Raw genomic sequence first — 22,751 nt, forward strand, 5'->3', positions numbered from 1 at the left:
TTGCAGCATTATTCACAATAGCCAAAACATGGATACAACCCAAATGTCCATCAACAGATGATTGGATTAGGAAGGTGGTGTATATATACACAATGGAATACTACTCGGCCATAAAAAAGAATGAAATAATGCTATTTGCAGCAACATGGATGGAGCTAGAGACTCTCTTACTGAGTGAAGTAAGTTAGAAAGAGAAAGACAAATACCAAATGATATCACATATCTAGAATTTAATACATGGCACAAATGAACCTTTCCACAGAAAAGAAAATCATGGACTTGGAGAATAGACTTGTGCTTGCCAAGGGGGAGGAGGAGGGAGTGGTGTGGATGGAGAGCTTGGGGTTAATAGATGCAGACTATTGCCTTTGGAATGGATTAGCCATGAGATTCTGCTGTGTAGCACTGGGAACTATGTCTAGTCACTTATGATGGAGCATGATAATGTGAGAAAATAGAATGTGTACATGTATGTGTAACTGGGTCACCATGCTGTACAGGAGAAAAAAATAGCATTGGGGAAATAACAATTAAAAATAAAGAAAAAAAAGAAAAAAAGAATGCCTTGGAGTTCTCTTGTGGCTCAGCTCGTTAAGGATCCAGTACTGTTACTGCTGCAGCTCAGGTCACTGCTGTGGCGCGGGTTCAATCCATGGCCCAAAAACTTCCACATGCTGCAGGTGCAGCCTAAAAGATAAAAAATGCCTTGGTTGAAAATCATAATAAGGAAAAATGAAAAAGATAGGAAAAAAGACAAATACAAAGTTTAAAATCAATGAAGAAAAATGAGTTATTGAAGATGCTGAGCCTGGGTAGCTGTCTCAAAATAAACAAAATCTAAGGAAAATGAAATGTTTAAAAAATGAGATAAAATTGTATCATTTTAGAGTGCTACAGGTTTTTAAGCATAAAATATAGCTCAGAATCCATAAAAGAAATTTTTGATAAATTTATTATATACTATTTTAAAAATTCTACGTGGCAAACAAACAAGATCATAAAGTCAGATAGACTATATTAAACTTTTTTTTTTTTTTGTCTTTTTTGTCTTTTGTCTTTTGTTGTTGTTGTTATTGTTGCTATTTCTTGGGCCGCTCCCGCGGCATATGGAGGTTCCCTGGCTAGGGGTTGAATCAGAGCTGTAGCCACCGGCCTACACTAGAGCCACAGCAATGCGGGATCCGAGCCGCGTCTGCAACCTACACCACAGCTCACGGCAACGCCGGATCGTTAACCCACTGAGCAAGGGCAGGGATCGAACCCGCAACCTCATGGTTCCTAGTCGGATTCGTTAACCACTGCGCCACCACGGGAACTCCCATATTAAACTTTTTTAAATGACACATATATATGACAGCTTTATGATGACTTTCTTAACACAGAGAATGTTCTTTAAAATCTACACTCAAATGACTATAACAGTGGGGAATGGGCAGATATATGAATGGACAAATTATACAAAAGCATATAAATAACTTTTAAATGGAATGAAGTTCCATCTTAATAATGTAAAGCTACTAAAAATAAAAAAAAAGCCTAATTGATAAGCAAAAGTCCAAAACCTTAGTAATAACATTTGGGGAAAATAGGTATTCTGCCTAATCACCAATTGGTAGTACAACTTAGCTAGAAGAAAATTTGTTGAATCGTACAGACTACCATAAGTATGTTACTTTCTTGAATAATATTTTATTTCCCTGAAGTGAACAGTTAATTATCATCTTTTAAATTTTTAATTATTTTGGCTTTCTTACTTTATATGTGCTGTTGCTCAATTCATAATGGCTAACTTCCAACTTTCTACTGGGTGAGGGAAGAAACCGTTGCTTCTTATGCAGGAACTGGTAGGGAACATGGGTTGTCTGCTGCTTGTATGTTTTCAGTCCTCCTATTTTGAACCTCCACTCCCTGAATGCCCTCAAAACACACAAACACATACACACAGCACCATCCACCCTAATTATTCAAGTGTAATTGGTGCTTCTAGTTTCTAAGCTCCTCCACAAGGGTACGGCATACAAGCAAGGGCTTCTTGTTGCTTCTCACCTGAGACCCAGGTTTCATTGTTTATGTGGTTTTACCTTGAAATTACTTTGGCCCTGGATGAGGAAATATTTGTGTCAGTTTTCAGCTTCACTAAGGGAAAGTTGGGTATGTGGAATATTCATTTTTTGTTCTTATGCTCTAGCCGTTGGTATGATTTTTTTATCAACCAGAGTCCGAGAGACAAACCAGCACAGACTGTGCTGGAACCAGAATGGATCAAAAAGTCAGAGACATTCAGCATCCAGGCCCCTGGTGCTGCTCAGAGTGTGTGCTCAACTCCCCCTGCAGTTCCTGCCACTGTGTCATTCAGAGCAGAGTAGTACACAACCGAATCTGAGTCTTGGACTGAGGCTTTCTCCAAGTTGAAGGATTTTGATTATTTGTGGTGTGTGGCTTCGAAACCTTTGTTGCTTCACTTATTGTTGGGCTTCGTGGCTCTCAGAAGGAGCTGTAGATGTTCTCCAGGATATTGAACATACCAGAAAAGAAGGAGGTAACCTATGGCTGAATAAGTACAGTTCACAGTCAGGGTAGCCGTTTCTGAAAGGGTCACTTGACCATCCTGGATTACTGAGTCTCCACAGGTTTGTCCTAGGAAAAAATAAAAAGAGTTCTGTATCACCTTGAACAGAAACCTTTGTGATAAAATTATGGTTAAATGTTTTGTTGACATAACAGAACAAAGAATTCAAATTTTTCGAGGTATTTCACTTACCAAGAATTAAGATTATCACAGTCACTAAGCCTGGAGATAAGCTCATCTCTAAAGTGTCACCTGAGTAATGTTCTTGATTCTTAACATGAAGAAATGTTGAAGTTAAAGTGACAGAGTGAAGCCTAGTTTCAGACAGGAAATGTGTTTGTTTTAGGAAGCTGCACCCCCTGGTGGTCAGGGACAGAAATGGGATGCATGTTTCCTGGTTTCCCCAAATCAGAAAAATGTTATTTTTGACTTTATCTAGGAGGCACATGTCTGTCTTCAGGTGGCCCTTGGAAATCTGTTCAACAGCTGTCATAAACTCTCAGGTCTGTTTTGTTCTTAAAATACTACCTGACATGGAACTTCTTCAGCAGAGTAGCTCAGGTGTCTCTTTCTTTCTTTCTCTCTTTCTTTTTCTTTCTTCCAGCCACTCCCACAGCATGTAGACATTCCAGGGGCAGGGACTGAACCCCTGGCACAGCAGCGACCCAAGTCGCTGCAGAGACAAGGCCAGATCCCTAACTCACTGAGCCATAAGTGAACTACCCAAGTATCTCTACAGCTAAGAAGATATCAGTTTTCTTAAGCACTTTAATACAGTATTTTATCTTCTCACGTAGCGATCGTGGATCAGCGTATATAACCCACTGAATGTCAGGAAAGGGTTTAAGGCTGATTGCAGAGTAAGTAATGAGAAGTCAAGTCAGTATCAAATGAATCTGTGTTTTTCAGCATTGTACCTCAGTTTATAGAACAACAGTGACTGACATTTATTACATGCTCTCTGAATATTTGCTATACGAGACAAAAATAATAAATAAAGGGTCTTTGGTTGAGGATCACTGCTACTTGAAATAAAATATTTTCTTGGTCCTAAAATAATATCATTTGTAAAAAATGCTATCTTCTTAATAAATTTTTTCAGGGGGAAAAAATCACACTATCTCATCAATAATCAATATCAGATTTACTAAAATGTGAAAACAACAAAATAAATATCATAATTAAAGTTATCAAATCTTTATAGAATGGTCTGAGATCAATGCCTTATCCCCAAATATGAAAGATGGATGTATGTGTACAACTGATTCACTTTGCTGTACACCTGAAACTAACACAACATTGTAAGTCAACTATATTCCAATACATTTCTTTAAAAATACTTTATTCTCCCACTATTTCCTTGTTTCCAAGATAAAATGGCTAGTCTATGTGAATCAGACAAGAACTAATCCTATACTCCTAGTGAACATCTAACCTTAAGGATGCTTTCTATTCCCATCCATCTGCCGCGTTTTGTGGCCAAACTTTAATCAGACAATTTTCCTCCTCTAGTTTGGGAACCCTAATGATGTGGATTTGCATCAAAACAAACATGTTGCATTTGCATCAACAAACACGTTGCCTGGAACATGAATTAGAACTCTTTTCTCCCCAGCTGTTCAAATTATTAAAGACAGAGCTGATATTAATACAACATCTAATGACAGAGTCAATATGTGAGTGATTTAAAATTACAGATTCTGGGATCCCACCACTAACTTCATGAATCATATTTGCCAGGATTGAGATCCATGAATGTATAATTTTTAAAAGCTCTCAGATGGTTTTGTTGAGCCGGTCCAACACCAGTTTATAAGATTTCACTTGTGATCAGTCTTCTAGACCAAGATGGTCCTCAAAGAGTAGGGAGAAAGCTCTGCGATCAGTGTGGGAAAATGTCCCCACGACTACACAATTTTTTTTAAACTGGTCTTTTGCTGTGAAGTACCAGCAGCAAAAACAAGCACTGCTTCAGCTCCCTTTTCATGGCCAATCATAAAATAAACCAGAAAATCCTGAGGGCTATCAGGATGAAATTCTGGAGAGGGATGACTCTACAGGACTCTTCTGTAAAGCCCTGCAACCATAAACCCCTAGGCACATAGATGGAAGCTTAGTTCAGTCTGTTCCCAGAAGTTCACTCTCCATAGGTTCAGATCAAGGAGTTTCATGAATCCAAAGACAACATGTGAATACTTTCCCAGATCCAGATTTAAGTAACAAAGTAAGGTTAGATAATGTTTGGTTTCACATATCCCTTTCCTTCTCCTTCACCTTTCTAATCATATTGTCAGAATTTACCTTAAAACTATGCTCAGAAGGAATTCTGGGGAAAAAACAGCTACAAAATTCTGTTTTGACACACTAGAGAGAAAGCAAAAATAGCTTGGGGTGATGTTGAATTGAAAATAAACATATAACACATAAGTGCAAAAAACTGTTATCCACACTTAAAAAAAAAACACACTCCCGGTGGGAATGTAAACTGGTACAGCCACTATGGAGAACAGTCTGGAGATACCTTAGAAATCTATACATAGAACTTCCATATGACCCTGCAATCCCACTCTTGGGCATCTATCCGGACAAAGCTCTACTTAAAAGAGACACATGCACCCGCATGTTCATTGCAGCCCTATTCACAATAGCCAGGACATGGAAACAAGCCAAATGTCCATCGACAGATGATTGGATTTGGAAGAGGTGGTATATATACACAATGGAATACTACTCAGCCATAAAAAAGGATGACATAATGCCATTTGCAGCAACATGGATGGAACTAGAGACTCTCATACTGAGTGAAATGAGCCAGAAAGACAAAGACAAATACCATATGATATCACTTATAACTGGAATCTAATATCCAGCACAAATGAACATCTCCTCAGAAAAGAAAATCATGGACTTGGAGAAGAGACTTGTGGCTGCCTGATGGGAGGGGGAGGGAGTGGGAGGGATCGGGAGCTTGGGCTTATCAGACACAACCTAGAATAGATTTATAAGGAGATCCTGCTGAATAGCATTGAGAACTATGTCTAGATACTCATGTCGCAACAGAAGAAAGGGTGGGGGAAAAAACTGTAACTGCAATGTATACATCTAAGGATGACCTGACCCCCTTGCTGTACAGTGGGAAAATTAAAAAAAAAAAAACACACACAACATAGTTTAAGTCCAATGAGAACATAGAGAAGAAATATTTGCATTTGGGGTCACACTAGAAGACACTGAAGAAAGATATTTATTACTGTCAACCTAATGTTGACTTAGGTTGTTGTTGTTATTGTTTGTTTCTTGTTTTTGTCTCTTTAGGGATGCACCCATGGCATATGGAAGTTCCCAGGCTAGGAGTCTAATTGTAGCTGTAGCCATCAGCTTATGCCACAGCCACAGCAGCTCAGGATCCGAGCCGCATCTGCAACCTACACCACAGCTCATGGCAACGCTGGATCCTTAAGCCACTGAGGCCAGGAATCATACCTGCATTCTCATGGATACTAGTCAGGTTCATTAATGGCTGAGCCACAGTGCGAACTCCCTGACTTAGGTTTTTAATGGTTTTATTAACATACAGCTTTCATTAAAAAATTAGTTATTTTAAGTAAAAATTTAATAAATTTGACATATGTACACATTCATGAAGCCATAACCACAATCAAGATAATGAACAATGCATCAACCTAAAGGTTTCCTCACCTCTCTTTGCAGTCCTTCTCTCAACTCTCTCCCCATCTCCTACTCTCATTTTTATGCACCACTCTGTCATGAATTAGTTTGCATATTTTATGTGATATAAATGGAATTGCATGTACTCTTTTGTCTAGCTTTTTTCACTCAGTGTAATTATTTTAAGATTCTTTCATGGTTATAAGTATCAATGGTTCCTTCCTTCATGATGTCCAGTAGTATTCCATTATACAAATATAAAACAATTGGTTTATCTATTCACCTGTTGACAAACATTTCTAGTTTAGGCTGTTACAAATAAAGCTGCTTTGTGGAGCTCCCGTCATGGCTCAGAGGAAATGAATCTGACTAGCATCCATGAGAATGAAGGTTCGATCCCTGGCCTTGCTCAGTGGGCTAAGGATCTGGCATTGCTGTGGCTGTGGTGTAGGCCAGTGGCTACAGCTGCAATTAGACCCCTAGCCTGGGAACCTCCATATGCCATGGGTGCAGCCCTAAAAAAAATAAAAAATAAATAAAGTTGCTTTGAACTTTTGAGTAGCAGACTTTTTTAAAATAGACATATGCATTTCTCTTGGGTCAATACCTGGAAGTGAAATGGTTGAAGCATATGGTAGATGTATATTTGACTTTATCAAACATACTTATTTGTTCTAGTAGATTTCCTTGGATTTTTCTATTCAGACAGGTTTGCTTTTGCCTTTCCAAACTGTATGTCTTTTGTTTGTTTTGCTTGCCTTATTGCACTGGATATAATCCCTAGTAAAATATAAAATCAAAGTGACAAGAGACAAAATCTTCCCCTAGTCCTGAAATTAGGGAGAAAGCATTCATTCTTTCACCAAGTATGATATTTGATGTGGTTTCTGCCGAGGTTCTTTAGTAGGTTGAGGAAATTCCCTTTAAGTCCTAATTCACTGAGTTTCTAATCAGGAATAGATGCTAGATTTTGTCAAGTTATTTTTTTCTGGATCTATTGAGGTTACCCTTATTAATTAATCATTGGCTATTTGTCAGTCTCTGTAGCTACATCACTGATAAATTTTCAATATAAAATATCAAATACATCACTCTCTCATTTTATATAATAATGAAATAAAGCTCACACAAGAGTTCATGGTAACAAAGTTCATGAAACAAAGTTCATGGTAAGGCTAATAGTTCTGAACACAAATCTCTTCGATTGCAAAATCTATTTCTTGTTTTTTTCTGCAATAGATTATTTTCAGAGAAAACTGGAGAGACTAGAGGCTGGCAGAATTAATTCTCCTTAAGCATTTGAAAAACTTTAAGATAGTCTGTTACCTTTATTTATTTATTCTGTTCTTTATTTATTCATATTGAACTAATAAAAATGATTAAATAATTGCAGATTTGGCTCTTTCACCAAAAGAAGAAACATATTATAAAGGATACCCAATATGCAATTCAGGAGCTGACCACTCGGTGGAGCCTTGACTGTACCAATTATTAGGCACCTAAGGAACAAGGCACTGTAGCGGGCTGACAAACTCTTCTAGGTTTAAGTGAACCACCAGGGTACTGAAACTTCATTCATGGCTAGTGATCACTCACTTTCTGTATTGCTTGAAAGTGGCTTGTGATAAAGCAGTCTAGAGCGCAGATGTTCAAATTAACCAGTATAAACATTTCTTAAATTTAAAAATAGAATTGCCACAAGATCCAGCAGACCCACTTCTAATTACATACTTTAAAAATTTGAAAGAATGTGCATGTGCGCCCCAAAATATTGAGTTATTTATATATCCATGTTTCCACCAAAAGGTGAAAGCAACCCAAAATATCTATCAACGGATGAATAGATAGACAAAATATGGTGTATACATACAGTGGAATATTACTCAACCTTAAAAAGGAAAGAAATTCTAACACATGCTACAACGTGGATGACAGTTGAATACATTATGTTAAATGAAATGTCTCAGAATGACCAACATTGCATGATTCTACTTACATGGGCTGTCTAAAGTAGTCAAACTCATCAAAAGAGAAAGTAGAATGGTTGTGGCCAGGGGCTGGAGAGACAGAGGAAGGGGGAGTTACTGTTTTTATGAGTGTAAATTTTCAGATTTTCTAGAGATGGCTGGTAGTGCTGATTGAACAACAATGTAAATGCACTTAATATTACTGGATTGTACACTTTAAAATTGTTAATATGAAAAAATATGTTAAATCTGTAAAATTTTTGTTAAAAGAAAAGTTTAAAACTCTTCTTTTAAGATTTCTACCCTATAAGAGTTCCTGCAGTGGCACAGTGGGTTAATGATCCGACATGTCTCTGTGGAGGTGCCAGTTTAATCCCCAGCCCCACACAGTGGGTTAAGGATCTGATGTTGCTGCAGCTATGATGTAGGTCACGGCTCCAGCTCGGATTCTGTCCCTTGCCAGGGAACTTCTCTATGCCGCAGGGACAGCCAAAAAAGAAAGAAAAAGATTTCTATCCCACGCAACTGCTTTCCAAATGCAAATATAATAGACAGTTACAATACAAAAATATTTATCAGTCATCCACTACCATTCAAATTTTAAGGTACTGAAAAAAGTGGGGTTAGAGGTAGAACGAAAAAATTAGAGAGAAGGGGTATTTGGGATTGTGGAACCACTGATTGAAAAAAGGCCTGGAGATAGGCAAAATGTGCCACATGATAGCAAAAATGCTTTTCAAGGAGTGGTGCAGTGAAAGGCAAGAGCAGAGAAAGAAGATAATCCAGTGTATGCTCCTTCACTAAGTATTAAGAGCCATCAATTTATTGATCATTTTGTGGATAAGACTGGTGGAGGCAGGAAACTTACATTATGGAACCTGTGCTCTTCCCATGCTAGAGGTGTTAATAAGATGGAGTTAGTATAGCACGAAGTTTGTGACATATTAGGCACATTAGAGAGAAAATAAGAGTACATTAACTCAACTAACAAAACTAAATGAATTTAGGAGTTTCCATTGTGGCTCAGCGGTAATGAACCTGACTGGTATACATGAGAATGCAGGTTCAATCCCTGGCCTTGCTCAGTGAGCTAAGGACCCAGTGTTGCTGTGAGCTGTGGTATAAGTCGCAGACATGGCTTAGATCTGGAGTTGCTGTGGCTCTGCAGGCGGGCAGCTGTAGCTCTGATTTAACCCCTAGCCTGGCAACTTCCCTATTCCATGGGTTTGGCCTTAAAAAGACCAAAAAATAGGAGTTCCCGTCTCAATGGAGGCGAATCCGACTAGGAACCATGAAGTTGCAAGTTTGATCCCTGGCCTCGCTCAGTGGGTTAAGGACCTGGTGGTGCCATGAGCTGTGGTGTCGGTTGCAGACACGGCTCAGATCTGGCGTTGCTGTGGCTCTGGCGTAGGCCGGCAGCTATAGCTCCGATTAGACCCCTAGCCTGGGAACTTCCATATGCTGCAAATGTGGCCCTAAAAAGACAAAAGACCAAAAAATAATAGTGATAGTTTTAAAAATAAAATAATGTATTAAATAGTGTAAAGCAGCATGATATTCAAAAGAGGAAAACTAGAGAGATTACACAACCTTCCTCATTCAAAACAATGCCTTTAATTTAATATATATTCAATAATATAATATATATTCAATTCAAAATCAATGAACAAATTGAAATGAAGTTTCAAATCATACATATTTTTACTGATTTTCGAGTCAGATGTTTCTGAATTTCCTTGGTCAATCCTTGTAGCTTATGTTAATTTTAAATGGCAAAGATTTTATGTGCCTATTTTTCTGTCTTCAATAAACAATTTAAACCTGGAGTTTCTGCTGTGGCACAGCAGATTAAGGATCTGGCATTGCCACAGCTAGGACAATAGGGTCGCGGCTGCAGCTTGGATTCAATCCCTGGCCCAGGGACTTTCATATGCTGCAGGTGTGGGGGAAAAAATTAAACCCAAATTTTCAGGGATAAGGATTTTTTGATGAAGCATAGCTCCAGATGTAGTCCATGAACCTAAAGAAGTATTTTCTTAGAATGGGTATTTTCCCTCTAACCCTACACCTGTGCTGCCACAGCCCTAACCACTTCCTGTCTGTGATGGCAACTCTCAGCCCTGGACCCAACAGCAGGTGGATGTATCAAGGAGAACTGTGGGTTTTGGTACACCTCCCTCCAACACACCTCTCACTGTGGGCTCACTCAGTGCACAGAAGTAGACTGCAGAGTCCTCCACCTGTGCGTCTGAGATGACAAGTTGGATGGATTTGTTTGCCTTCTGGAAATTCAGTGAATAGCGATCTTCTGTGGCATTTTCCTGGCTATAAGAGTCCTGATGAATAAGGAGAATCACTGCCCCACTGCTGGGCTGCTTGTACCAGAAGAGACTATAACTGAAACTACTGGTTTCATATGTACAGTTCAAAGTCACAGTGTCCTTTTCTGGCATTTTGACTGGTAGTTGATCTTGAGTTACACTTTGGGCCATACTGAATCCTGAAGGAAAAAACAGAATAAGAGTTTTAGGAATAAGAGTTGTGGACAAAGAAATTCTGTTTTACACCCAGCTACCCTTCTCTTCCAGGGTACCCATAAGACTGCCTGCTCCCCCAGTCTTTAGGTCATAGAGAAAGCACAACCCCACCTGGGCCATCCCTACCGAGCCACAGTGAAGCCGCAACCACCTTCAGAAGGCTGGAGAGAAGCATGTTTGAATTCTTCCACTAGAAGGAAAATACCTTCTTCCTCAATTTCAAGGCTCTGCAAGGTGAGGCGAGCCTGACCGCGTGAGGCTGGAACTGTTGGTTTATGTGCTGCTGCTGCCCCAGAACAGGAAACAGGGCTTCCTGGTATAGCAAGTTCATGTGGGTTATGTCAAAACTTCTCTGTGGACTAGGTGACAGGCTCACTCAACCCCAACTTCCTTTTGTATTAACCAGTGCCTCAATCAATAGCAACTACATCTGAAAATAAATGAGTTAAATTTTATATTGAAAGGGAGACTGAAGATTTGATTAACTGCTGTGTTCAGTCATTGCATCTATGATGGAAGTTAAAAAAACGACATGGAAACAATATAAGACGTAATTATCATGTGTCCTCACAGCTCTGTAAGTTGTTCTTTCACTTAAGGTAAAAACAAATCACAATAATAAGAAGGCAAAGCTATTTGGACTAATTACTGCAGCTTTTTCAACCTCTATATTAATATAGCAATCACTACTTCATCACCAACATCTGTTAAGTTATCTTGGGACCAAAGAGCAGGAGAAAAGATAATTTTCTCTTTGCAGAAGACAAGATTGAAGCCCCAAGAGATGGAGTCCTGTCACAGAGGCCCTCTTCTCTACTCGTTTTGACAGCCTAGTTCTGTTCAGAAAGGCCAGAACAGATGCCAGAGTTTTGTCATTAGGTTATTAGACTTTTGAATGTATATTTTTCTCATTAACTTGATTGGGACCCTAAAAGAGCCACAAGAAACCTCCTTATTCTGTGTGCCCAACTCTAAAGGGACTATATCGCAGGTGACCTCATTCACCTCTGTAAGATAGCTAATTGTAAGATCACCACTGATTGTAGTAAACTGTTCTTTGTGTATGAATATAAGAGAAAAGCCATACCTAAGGATGTTACTCTATCCCATGGCAAACAACAAAGGCTCATTGCCTATCACAGCCTATCTCTTAATATAGTTAAACAAAATTTACCCTCCGTGTCTCAAAGTAATTACAGCCTCAGCTAAATTCATTGAAACATTTTTAGATCTTGTTCTGGAATCTCCATTAGACCTGATGGTACCAAATATAGTCAAAATTTTCCTCCAATCTAAAACACCCAAACTTTGTCTACCAATTAGTTGACTAATTATAAGATATGAATTCTCCTCATATTATTCAATAAAGATCTCATGACTGTACTTCTGTTATTCAAAATGCCTTCAGGTCCAGAACAGATCTTTGGGACACCCTTGTACCAAATTCTGAATTAACACGTTTTAAAATAATCTTATCTTAAATATTGAAAAGAAACAATACCAGGCTAGTTATGCAATGACTACTCTAAACTCCCTTTTAAACCAATCATTAGCATAAGTAAAATTAACTCAAGTAACAACATGTGGATCTCTCTTGAACATATTAAATTACAAAGACACTGCTGTGGCTTGGGTTCAGCCCCTGGCCCAGGAATTTCCACATGACATGGATGCAACCAAAAAAAAAATAATAATAATAAATGAAATAAGATAGAGAATATAAAAAAAAAGAATTGTTGGATATCTCATTCAGTGCCAATTCCTAGAAAAGCTAAATGGTAATTATACTGCTCGAATAAAATCTTCATCAGTAAAATTAGCCTTAAAACATTATAAAAAATATCTGTTGATAAAAATTTAGGATAGAGTTTTTGCAAGTAAACCTGTATACAAAACATGACTCAGCCTGAATGTATGATGTGGTCTGACCTTCAGCACTATCTCATAATTATCAATTGCCATAGAGTTTTTTGTAGAACTATAAATCAATAATGCACTGGAGTTCAAACACTTGGAATGATGAACTCTTCCTGTAAAAATAACTTTTTGTTGTTGTTGTTGTCTCTTTAGGACTGCACCCAGAGCATATGGAGGTTCCCAGGCTTGGGGTCTAATCAGAATTGTTGCCCCGGCCTTTGCCAGAGCCACAGCAACACCAGATCCGAGCCATGTCTGCAACCTACACCACAGCTCACGGCAATGTTTGATCCTTAACCCACAGAGCGAGGCCAGGGATCGAACCCGAAACCTCATGGTTCCTAGTCAGATTCGTTTCCGCTGCGCCACCATGGGAACTCCTAAAAATAACTTTAAGTTTCAAAACATCAGGGGTAGAAAACACAGCGTGGTGACAGGTATGGAGACCATTTATGTACCCAGTGGCATGTGCTTCATCTAACCAAGATTCAGACATCTCAAGAGGTTATGTATTGTATGGTTCTATTCAGCTCCAATTCAGCCTCTGGCCTGGGAACCTCCATATGCTGAGGGTGTGGCACTAAAAGAAAAAAAAGGAAGAACTAGCCCACCCTTGACCAGATGTGGGTGAATTAGAGAGTTAATTATACATGTATATTTTCCAATCCATTGGTTTATATACAACACTAATGTAATTTTTAAAGGAGAAATTTGTGGTTAGTAATGTTTAATCCAGTCAAAGCATGAAGATGAGGGAGGGAGATTTGTAGCAAATTATCACTAACCTAACTGTTAGTCCAAAAGACTTTTGTCAATCTACTAATAATACAAGGAGAGTGAGAAAACATTTTAAAAATTTCCCATATTCCTCAGAAAGAAATATTTCAATTATAATGGTAACAGAACATTACAAACCTAGGAATAAATTTATTTTAAACAACAGTGCTTTACTGAGATTAAAAGATATTCATAAATGAAAACAAATAATATGTTCTTAATCAAAGTATCCAATATGCACATTAAGTTTTGTCCTTCACACACTAATTTATAAGTTAATTCAAAGTTAAAATTGTAATTATGAATAAATACCAAATTTTCCTTTTTTTTTTCTTTAATAAACATCTACTGATTTGGCATTACTCTTATACTTGAAGGTTTGTGCCAAAGGAAGGGAGCTGCCCTGGTCACAGGAATGAGTACAGGGAGAAGGTGCCTCAGAAGCAGTGTGCACTTGCTGCACAGAAGTAGACAGCTGAGTCTTCAGGCTGGGTGACTGCGATGTGCAGGGAGAAATGCTTGGCTGTCTTATTCAATGAGACAGTGAGTCTTTCTTCTTCCTGCTTGACCCCATTTGCTCGAATGTATGTTAGGAACTGGAGACCTTTTCCAGGTTCTTGCTTATACCAAGGGAAGTAGTCTGAGGTACTGTCTGTATAAGAGCAGGTGATAACAGAGCTGTTTCCCTCCTGGACACTCAGGGTAGGACTCTGCTCCACCTTCTCTCCAAGGCTGACCCCTAGGCAGAAAGAAGAAGTCAGAGAAAGGAGAAGGGTTGTTAGGTCATTACACTCCTGAATTTACCTTTCCTTTTCCACAGTAACTAGAGGAAACCAGTATAAAGCCAGTCTCCTTCTTGGACTTTCAAACAATATCCACTGATATACTCTGTTTCCCATAAGCCCTCAACTCACAGTCCAGCTGCAGCCCCAAGAACAGGATTGAAGCTCCAATGGAGGTCTTCATTGCTCTCCCCATCTAGGATCAATTATGGACCTGCTGTATTCAGCCAAGAGAGCTACACTGATTATCAAGTGATCCCTACTTTTCTCCAACAGCCATAGTGGGTTCTCACATTGTCTACCCAGCCAATAAGAAAAGGGCCCTGCTTCTGCCCTGAGCCTATTCATGCAGAATCCACTGAAATGAACCCTCCACACATCCTGCATCAGCAGAGGTGCACCACCATCTGGTGGTCACATCTCAAAACTACTGAAAATTCTGATAAATGTTCTCTCACCCTGTGCCTAAGAGGGACTCAGATGCATAAAAGCAGCAAGACGTCAAACAAATTTAGTTGTAAGTCAGAGATTAAATGCACGGTAATAGTATACATTACATTTACATCTCTTCACAGGCCTGAGTTATTGTTAATAAACTGGAAAGAGGTAGATGCTGTTGTTGTTTATGCAGTAATGTGCCTGGTATTCAGGTTTGAAATCAGGAAAACACCATGATTCACTCCCTAAAATAAAGAAAATGTAAAATCTTCTTTTTCAGCCAAATCTAACATCCTCATTTGTCTGTTATAGAGAAAAAAAGTCTTTCTAAAAGGAACACGGTCGAGGGAAGAACTTCTCATCCTTTCCTCAAGATGAGATCTCCAGTTGCAATAGTGCCTCCCTAATTATATTAATAACTCCTCAAATTCAGTCAAAGTTCTCTCTGAAAATCCTATTACCTATAGACTAAACTGTAAAGTTAATTTCCAACTAAACTGCATGGAAAATAAAAATGGAGAATGGATAAGCAATGATGTCCTACTGTATAGCACAAGGAACTATATCCAATCTTTTGGGATAGACCATGATGGAAGATAATATAGGAAAAGGAGTGTGTGTGTGTGTGTGTGTGTGTGTGTGTGTGTGTGTGTGTGTGTGTGAGAGAGAGAGACAAGGTGACTTTACTGTACAGCAGAGGTCGTTACAACATTATAAATCAATTATACTTTAATAAAAAATAAATTTAAAAAAAGAAAATACAATTGGAAAGGAGAGAAGAAAATGTTCAGCATATACAAATAAGCACATACATATAAAACAAGCAAATAGAAATGATGCTAAAGTACTACTTTTTTTAGTATAATTGGTCACAGGTCTGTAATTTTATGTATGATTTCCCTCATCTATCCCTATTCCATATTTCTCCTGCCATCAGCCAAAATCTTACCTGGCCTGTGTTGTTTGCCTGGTCAAGTGACCTAAACCTTTATTTCAGAAAGAGCTGAATTTTCTTTTTTTTTTTTTAATTTTCCCAATGTACAGCAAGGGGGTCAGGTTATCCTTACATGTATACATTGCAATTACAGTTTTTCCCCCACCCTTTCTTCTGTTGCAACATGAGTATCTAGACAAAGTTCTCAATGCTATTCAGCAGGATCTCCTTGTAAATCTATTCTACGTTGTGTCTGATAAGCCCAAGCTCCCGATCCCTCCCACTCCCTCCCCCTCCCATCAGGCAGCCACAAGTCTCTTCTCCAAGTCCATGATTTTCTTTTCTGAGGAGATGTTCATTTGTGCTGGATATTAGATACCAGTTATAAGTGATATCATATGGTATTTGCCTTTGTCTTTCTGGCTCATTTCACTCAGTATGAGATTCTCTAGTTCCATCCATGTTGCTGCAAATGGCATTATGTCATTCTTTTTTATGGCTGAGTAGTATTCCATTGTGTATATATACCACCTCTTCCGAATCCAATCATCTGTCGATGGACATTTGGCTTGTTTCCATGTCCTGGCTATTGTGAATAGTGCTGCAATGAACATGCGGGTGCAAGTGTCTCTTTTAAGTAGAGCTTTGTCCGGATAGATGCCCAAGAGTGGGATTGCGGGGTCATATGGAAGTTCTATGTATAGATTTCTAAGGTATCTCCAAACTGTTCTCCATAGTGGCTGTACCAGTTGACATTCCCACCAGCAGTGCAGGAGGGTTCCTTTTTCTCCACAGCCCCTCCAGCACTTGTTATTTGTGGATTTATTAATGATGGCCATTCTGACTGGTGTGAGGTGGTATCTCATGGTAGTTTTGATTTGCATTTCTCTTATAATCAGCGATGTTGAGCATTTTTTCATGTGTTTGTTGGCCATCTGTATATCTAGAAAGAGCTGAATTTTCAATTGTTCTGTTTTAGCTTTGGTTGCTGAAGTTTTCCATTAAGCCTTACCACTGGGCATGAAAGTACTAAGAGGCTCCAACGCAATATTCCTTGCTTCCATTGTATAAAAGCAACCCAATATGCACTTGTTAATCAGGATCAATCACTCCAGCCAATAGATTTTTTTCTTCCATGTTGGTTTGATGGCTACAGAGCCCAAAATGTCCAGGAGATAGTCTAATTGTCCACTGACTGGAGCCTTTCCCCACCTGCCTCCAGTGGAAGAATTCTTCCCTTAGGAATTAAGATCTCCAGATCAACACAGCCCAAAGTTGCCAGGATGGGAGTCTAAAAGTCTGTTGATGAGTTATTAGGTGTAGTAGGGAGAGGGGCCACTCCCATATCTACCTTTTAATTCCAGGACCTACATATTCTGGCTATGTGGGAGGCAGTGACATATAATGGCCTCTGATTCAAAGCACACGCTGAATCCTATTACACCCAGCCCCGTCCTGTCAGGATGTTGTCTTCCGTCTGGCACTGTAAGCTATTCCACCCTTCAATTAGGCCAGCTCCTTCTGAGTTGTGGGAGTATGTGGTAAGACCAGTTAATTACACTAAAAGTCAAAATTATTAATTTCATAGATAAAATACCTCAGGATTTCCACTTTATTCCTAATATAATTCTTTATTATAGTTTCTCAAAAAATCATATAATATAAATCATAATAAATTATTACTAAAAAGAAAGAAGGAAGGGAGGGGCAGGGGAAGAGAGGGAGGGACAGAGAGATATGATCTCCCAGCTCCTTGGGGTCCTTCGTGTAGAAACTGTTTTTCTTCAAACTCAGCCTGACTGAGTTCAGACTCAAAAGAAACTTCTCCTTCTCATACATAAAGTGCCCACCATAGTACCTTTGGGCAATGTCGTTGAACCAATGACAGTTAGTCGCCTGGAAATAGAGGGAGGAGAGAGTGTGGTCCAACAATAGGAAGGAAGGGAGGGAGGAAGAGAGATGTTAAATGGGCATACAGTCCTTATTCACAGTTTCATGTCTCTTAACTTCCCATTTACTTTCCTTAGGCCCATCCAGCAACCACTTAAACACATTCATTACGTATAACCTATCAGTACGTCCTAAAATTACTGTTATCTTCTGACTGACTGTTTCACTAAGATGTACCACTGGTCACAATCTACTCATTCTCCTTTTATATTTAAGAGTTCCTAGGTACCTATCTTTTTATACACTATAGTGTAAGCCAAACAGCAGCTAGAAAACTTCTTTTTCCTTTTCCTCTTTCTCCAGAGTATTTTTTATGTTCCTTGAAGAACACAAGGACTATAAAAGCTTCTTTCTTCTACAGTTCTTTCCATCCTAAGCAAAAAGTTTATATGAGATCACAAATTTATACTGGTTCCAATAACCTTCTAGTATTCACTACAATTTTTATCAATATTTCTAGCAGAGTTTGGCATTGCTAATTTTATTATGTGATTCATTATGACAATGTTAACATATAAGAACCAATTTCTGGAGTTCCTGTCATGGCTCAGTGGTAACAAACCTGACTAGTATCCATGAGGACATGGGTTTGATCCCTGGCCTCGCTCAGTGGGTTAAAGATCTGGCGTTGCTGTGAGCTGCGGTGCAGGTCAAAGAAGTGGCTAGGATCCCACATTGCTGTGGCTATGGCATAGGCCAGCAGCTGCAGCTCTGATTCGACCCCTAGCCTGGAAACTTCCATATACCGCAGGTGCAGCCCTAAAAAGAAAAAAAAAAAAAGAATCCAAAGAATCCATTTCTAATTTTTCAGAATCTCTCCTAAATGAGATGCTTAAACTCAGAGGAAATATTCTAACACACTGTGACCAGCACAGTGAGATCTAAGGGGAAAAATTTCAAGAAAATTGTCTGTGAATGACCAAGTAGACATAAATGCAAATTTTCAGGGAGAAAACATGAGGAGATCATCTTTCATTGTCTGTGTTGGGTGAGACATGAAATGATAAATGAAAACCCATGTAGTCATCTCCTTCAGCAGTCAATCTAAAGGCAAGTCCTTAGGCATATGATTATTATATAAGAATGTAATTCTAGAATTTTGTGGTTTCTACAAAAAAGCAAAAAGTTTCTGAAATAAAATTTACCAGACATGGAATTATAGGCTTATATATAAGTACTTAGGTCTGCTCAGCTCTCTGCCTCATTTGCCACCATATAGCAAGAGACTTTTTAAAATACAAGAAGAGATCTTGAGTCTCCAAAAACTCCACTACCATGAGTAGTTTGTGTTCAGCTCCTCCTACAATACCTGGCACTGTGTCACTCACAGCACAGAAGTACCCAGCTGAGTCACTCCAATGGGCTGAGGGTTTCTTCAGGTTGAAGGAAGATTCACTCTTCTTAAATTCAGCCTGAAAGCCTTTAATGCCTCGAACAAAGGTATCCCCTGAAAAGTACTTGAGGAGAAGCTGGAGTCCTTGGCTGGGGTACTGGACATACCAGAAGAGATATGGGGTTGCACCATAGGAATAGTTGCACCTCAGCTCCAGGGATTTTCCCTCAGAAACCAAAACGTGGTCATCAGGCTGGGTCACTGTCTGGGCTCTGGCATCTCCTGCAAAAATAAATGTGATATCAATGAAAGCAATGCAGACATCACTATGAAAAGTAAGCATTTGTGGTACGAGTCTGTCGAACTCTAGACCACTATGAAATTTTACTCACTCAGGGCAAATATCATCGCAAGTATTGAGAAGAACAACAGGAGCATGGCTGCACAGTGGAAACGCTGTCTGGTCTTTTCTGGAAAATCTCCCTCAAGCAGACAGGAAAGTGGCAGGAAATAAGAAGTGTGGGGAAGGTTGGGATGACAAGTTCCTTGCTTAGATAAAAATGCAAAAGCTGCAAAGATGAGCCTGGAGCTTTCTGATGTCTAGGTCTTCTCTCTCACTTCTGCAAAGAACTCAGCCAGCTGCAGGGAAAAGGACCTGAGCAGATGATGCTCAACAAGAATCTCCAGTTTGTGCAGCATCGCCCTCTGGAGGTCAGGTGCAGAACCAAAGGTCTCAAAGCCCAAGAGAGAACTAATTATTAGTTCCTTGTATTTCCTGAGCTATATCAAAAATTCCATCTTCCCAATATGTTTTTACCTTCCCAAATCTATGACGGTATATTAGTCCTACCATCCATAGAAATTAGATGTCATATAAAAGTAGAGTAACAAGTAACTACACTGAGAAATCAGGTTTTTTTAAGGTATCTCAGACTTAGAATTTGAGTCCATGACAGTCTTTGGAATCAACCTAATTGCCTCAGACTAAGTTTTGGATGGCCCAGTGCTACAGTGATGGAGGATGTCAGATATAGTTTCCCTGGCTGATGCTCATGAAGCTACATGATCCTTGTGAAATCTTTTAGACATAAAGACAAGGCATATAACTCTAAGATATTGATGAAGGAAATTGAAGAAGACACAGATAAATGGAAAGATACACTGTTCTCAAAGATTGGAAGAATTAATATTGTTAAAATATCCATACTACCCAAAGCAATCTATAGAGTCAATGCAATTCCTATCAAAATGCCAATGGCATTTTTCACAGAAATAGAAAAATAATCCTAAAATTAAAACTAAAAATGATCCTGAATATACAAAGCAATCTCGAGAAAGAAGAGCAGAGCTGAATACATCACACTTCCTGATTTCAAACTATACTACAAACACTAGCACTGAAAACAGTATGTCTGGAGTTCCTGTCATGGCTCAGCAATAACAACCTAACTAATATCCATGGGGTCACAGTTTGATCCCTGGGCTCACTCAGTGGGCTAAGCATCCGGTGTTGCCGAGGGCTGCTATATAGTTCTCAGACTCACCTCAGATCCTGCGTTGCTGTGGCTGTGGTGGAGGCCAGCAGCAACAGCTCTGATTTGACCCCTAGCCTGGGAAATTTCATATGCAGTGGGTGCTGCCCTACAAAGCAAAAAAAAAAAAAGATGGAGGACCTGAAAAGAAATTTTTCCTAAGAAGACATACAGATGGCCAATAGGTACGTGAAAAGGAGCTCAACATCACTAATCATCAGGGAAATGCAAATCAAAACCACAGTGAGATATCACCTCAACCTAGTTGAAATGGTGATTATCCAAAAGACAAGAAATAACAAGTGTTGGAGAAGTTAGAGAAAAGGGAACCCTTGTGCTCTGTCGATGGAAATGTAAATTGGAGTAGCTTTTCTCTGGGAAACAGAATGGAGGTTTTTCAAAACATTAAAAATAGCAGTACCATATGATCCTCTTCTGAGTATCAGTCCAAAGAAAACAAAGTCATCATACTGAAAAGACATCTGCACCCTCATGTTTTTTGTAGCATTATTTATAATAGCCAGGATATGGAAAAAAACCAAGTATCCATCAACAGACAAATGGCAAATGGAAAACAAAATGCTATACACACACACACATACCTGTCTTTGTGTGTGTGTATATACACACACACACACACACACACACACACACTATAAAAAAGAAGAAACTGGAGTTCCCGTCGTGGCGCAGTGGTTAGCGAATCCGACTAGGAACCATGAGGTTGCGGGTTCGGTCCCTGCCCTTGCTCAGTGGGTTAATGATCCGACGTTGCCGTGAGCTGTGGTGTAGGTTGCAGACGCGGTTCGGATCCCGCGTTGCTGTGGCTGTGGCGTAGGCTGGTGGCTACAGCTCCAATTCGACCCCTAGTCTGGGAACCTCCATATGCCGCGGGAGCGGCCCAAGAAATAGCAACAACAACAACAACAACAACTACAACAACAACAACAAAAAGACAAAAAAAAATTAAAAAAAAAAAGAAGAAACTCCTGTTATTTGCAGTAATGTATATAGATCATAAGGGCTTTAAACTAAGTGAAATATGTCAGAGAGATATATAGAAATACTGTATGATAAGGAGTTCCCCTTTGTGGCTCAGCCAGGTAGGAACCCGACTAATATTCATAAAGACGCATGTTCAATTCCTGGCCTCGCTCAGTGGGTTAAAGAATCTGGCACTGCTGCAGGCTGCAGCATAGGTCAAAGACATGACTCCATTCTGGTGTTGCTGTGGCTGTGGCACAGCTATGGTTCCAACTGGACCCTAGCCTGGGAACTTCCATATGCCAGGTACAGCCAAGAAAGAAAGAAAGAAAGAAAGAAAGAAAGAAAGAAAGAAAGAAAGAAAGAAAGAAAGAAAGAAAGAAAGAAAGAAAGAAAGAAAGAAAGAAAGAGAGGAAGGGAGGGAGGGAGGGAGGAAGGAAGGAAGGAAGGAAGGAAGGAAGGAAGGAAGAAAGACTGTATGATGTCACTTATACATGAAACCTTAAAAAAAAAAAAAACTTATAGAGAACAGATTGGTGGTTCCCAGAAATAGGGGTTGGAAGAGGTGGGAAAAATAAATGAAGGAGGAAGGAAAAAAAAAAAGGCACAGCCTGTATGATGAGAGTAATGCTGCTATGAGAAAGAAGTAGCTCTGGATGAGAAGGCTTTGTCCTAAGGGCTAAAGGAAAGACCATTACCGAAGCCTCTGTGGCTAAAGGAAATACAACCAGACCAAGAGAGCAATCTCTTAAAAACTTGGGATTGGAGAAAATCTGTACTTTCTCTGTGGTCAATGGAACCCTCTGACAAAAGTCAGAATACTTCTATTCTTTGATTCCAGGAGCATAAGCCCAGCCCACGCCTTGGGTTCTTCATTCACTTATTTCCTCCTGTTATGATTGCCTTTTACATAGAATATTTAGTAGTGCTGTCAGTTTGTGGATCTATAGTCTATGAGTGTGGCCTTCTAGTTTCTGAAGCTATACACTTCCCTCCCATCTCTTCCAATTTTCCTCATAACTAAAAGAATAGAAATGTGACAGAGAATAAACCAAAACTCATAAGAGTAAAAAAAAAAAAAAAATAGGGATCATCTGGAGATGAGAGATTTACACATTTCCAGAATACACAAAATGGATGGGATGATATTAAGGATTAAAGTTAGGACAGAAAGAAACAGTATCCTTATTTCAAAAATAAGCTACTAGGAGGAATTCCTGCTGGCTTTCAGGTAGACAGTCATTCTAACTCCTCTCAGCATTTGTGGGTAGTGGCAAAGCCCAGCATGGACAATGTCAAAGTCCACAGGATTAGGAGTTCACTTGTGGCTCAGAGGGTTAAGGATCTTGCATTGTCTCTGTA

The 22,751-nt window shown here is 39.2% G+C and overlaps 1 gene segment (V, D, J or C); it reads right to left on the bottom strand.

The window, feature by feature from the left end:
* Nucleotides 1-215: 215 nt before the first annotated feature.
* Nucleotides 216-11,008, bottom strand: LOC110261597 (T cell receptor alpha variable 14/delta variable 4-like). The segment is given in 4 exon segments: nt 216-2,637; nt 8,235-8,295; nt 10,394-10,705; nt 10,854-11,008. Coding segments are annotated over 4 exon segments (612 nt in total).
* Between the last annotated feature and the right edge of the window lie 11,743 nt (nt 11,009-22,751).

The sequence above is a fragment of the Sus scrofa genome, chromosome 7 (genome assembly GCF_054392235.1).
Source record: "Sus scrofa isolate SSC_HxYL_T2T_F1_AM1 chromosome 7, Sscrofa_HxYL_maternal_Yorkshire_Landrace_v2.0, whole genome shotgun sequence".
NCBI classification, from domain to species: Eukaryota; Metazoa; Chordata; class Mammalia; order Artiodactyla; family Suidae; genus Sus; species Sus scrofa.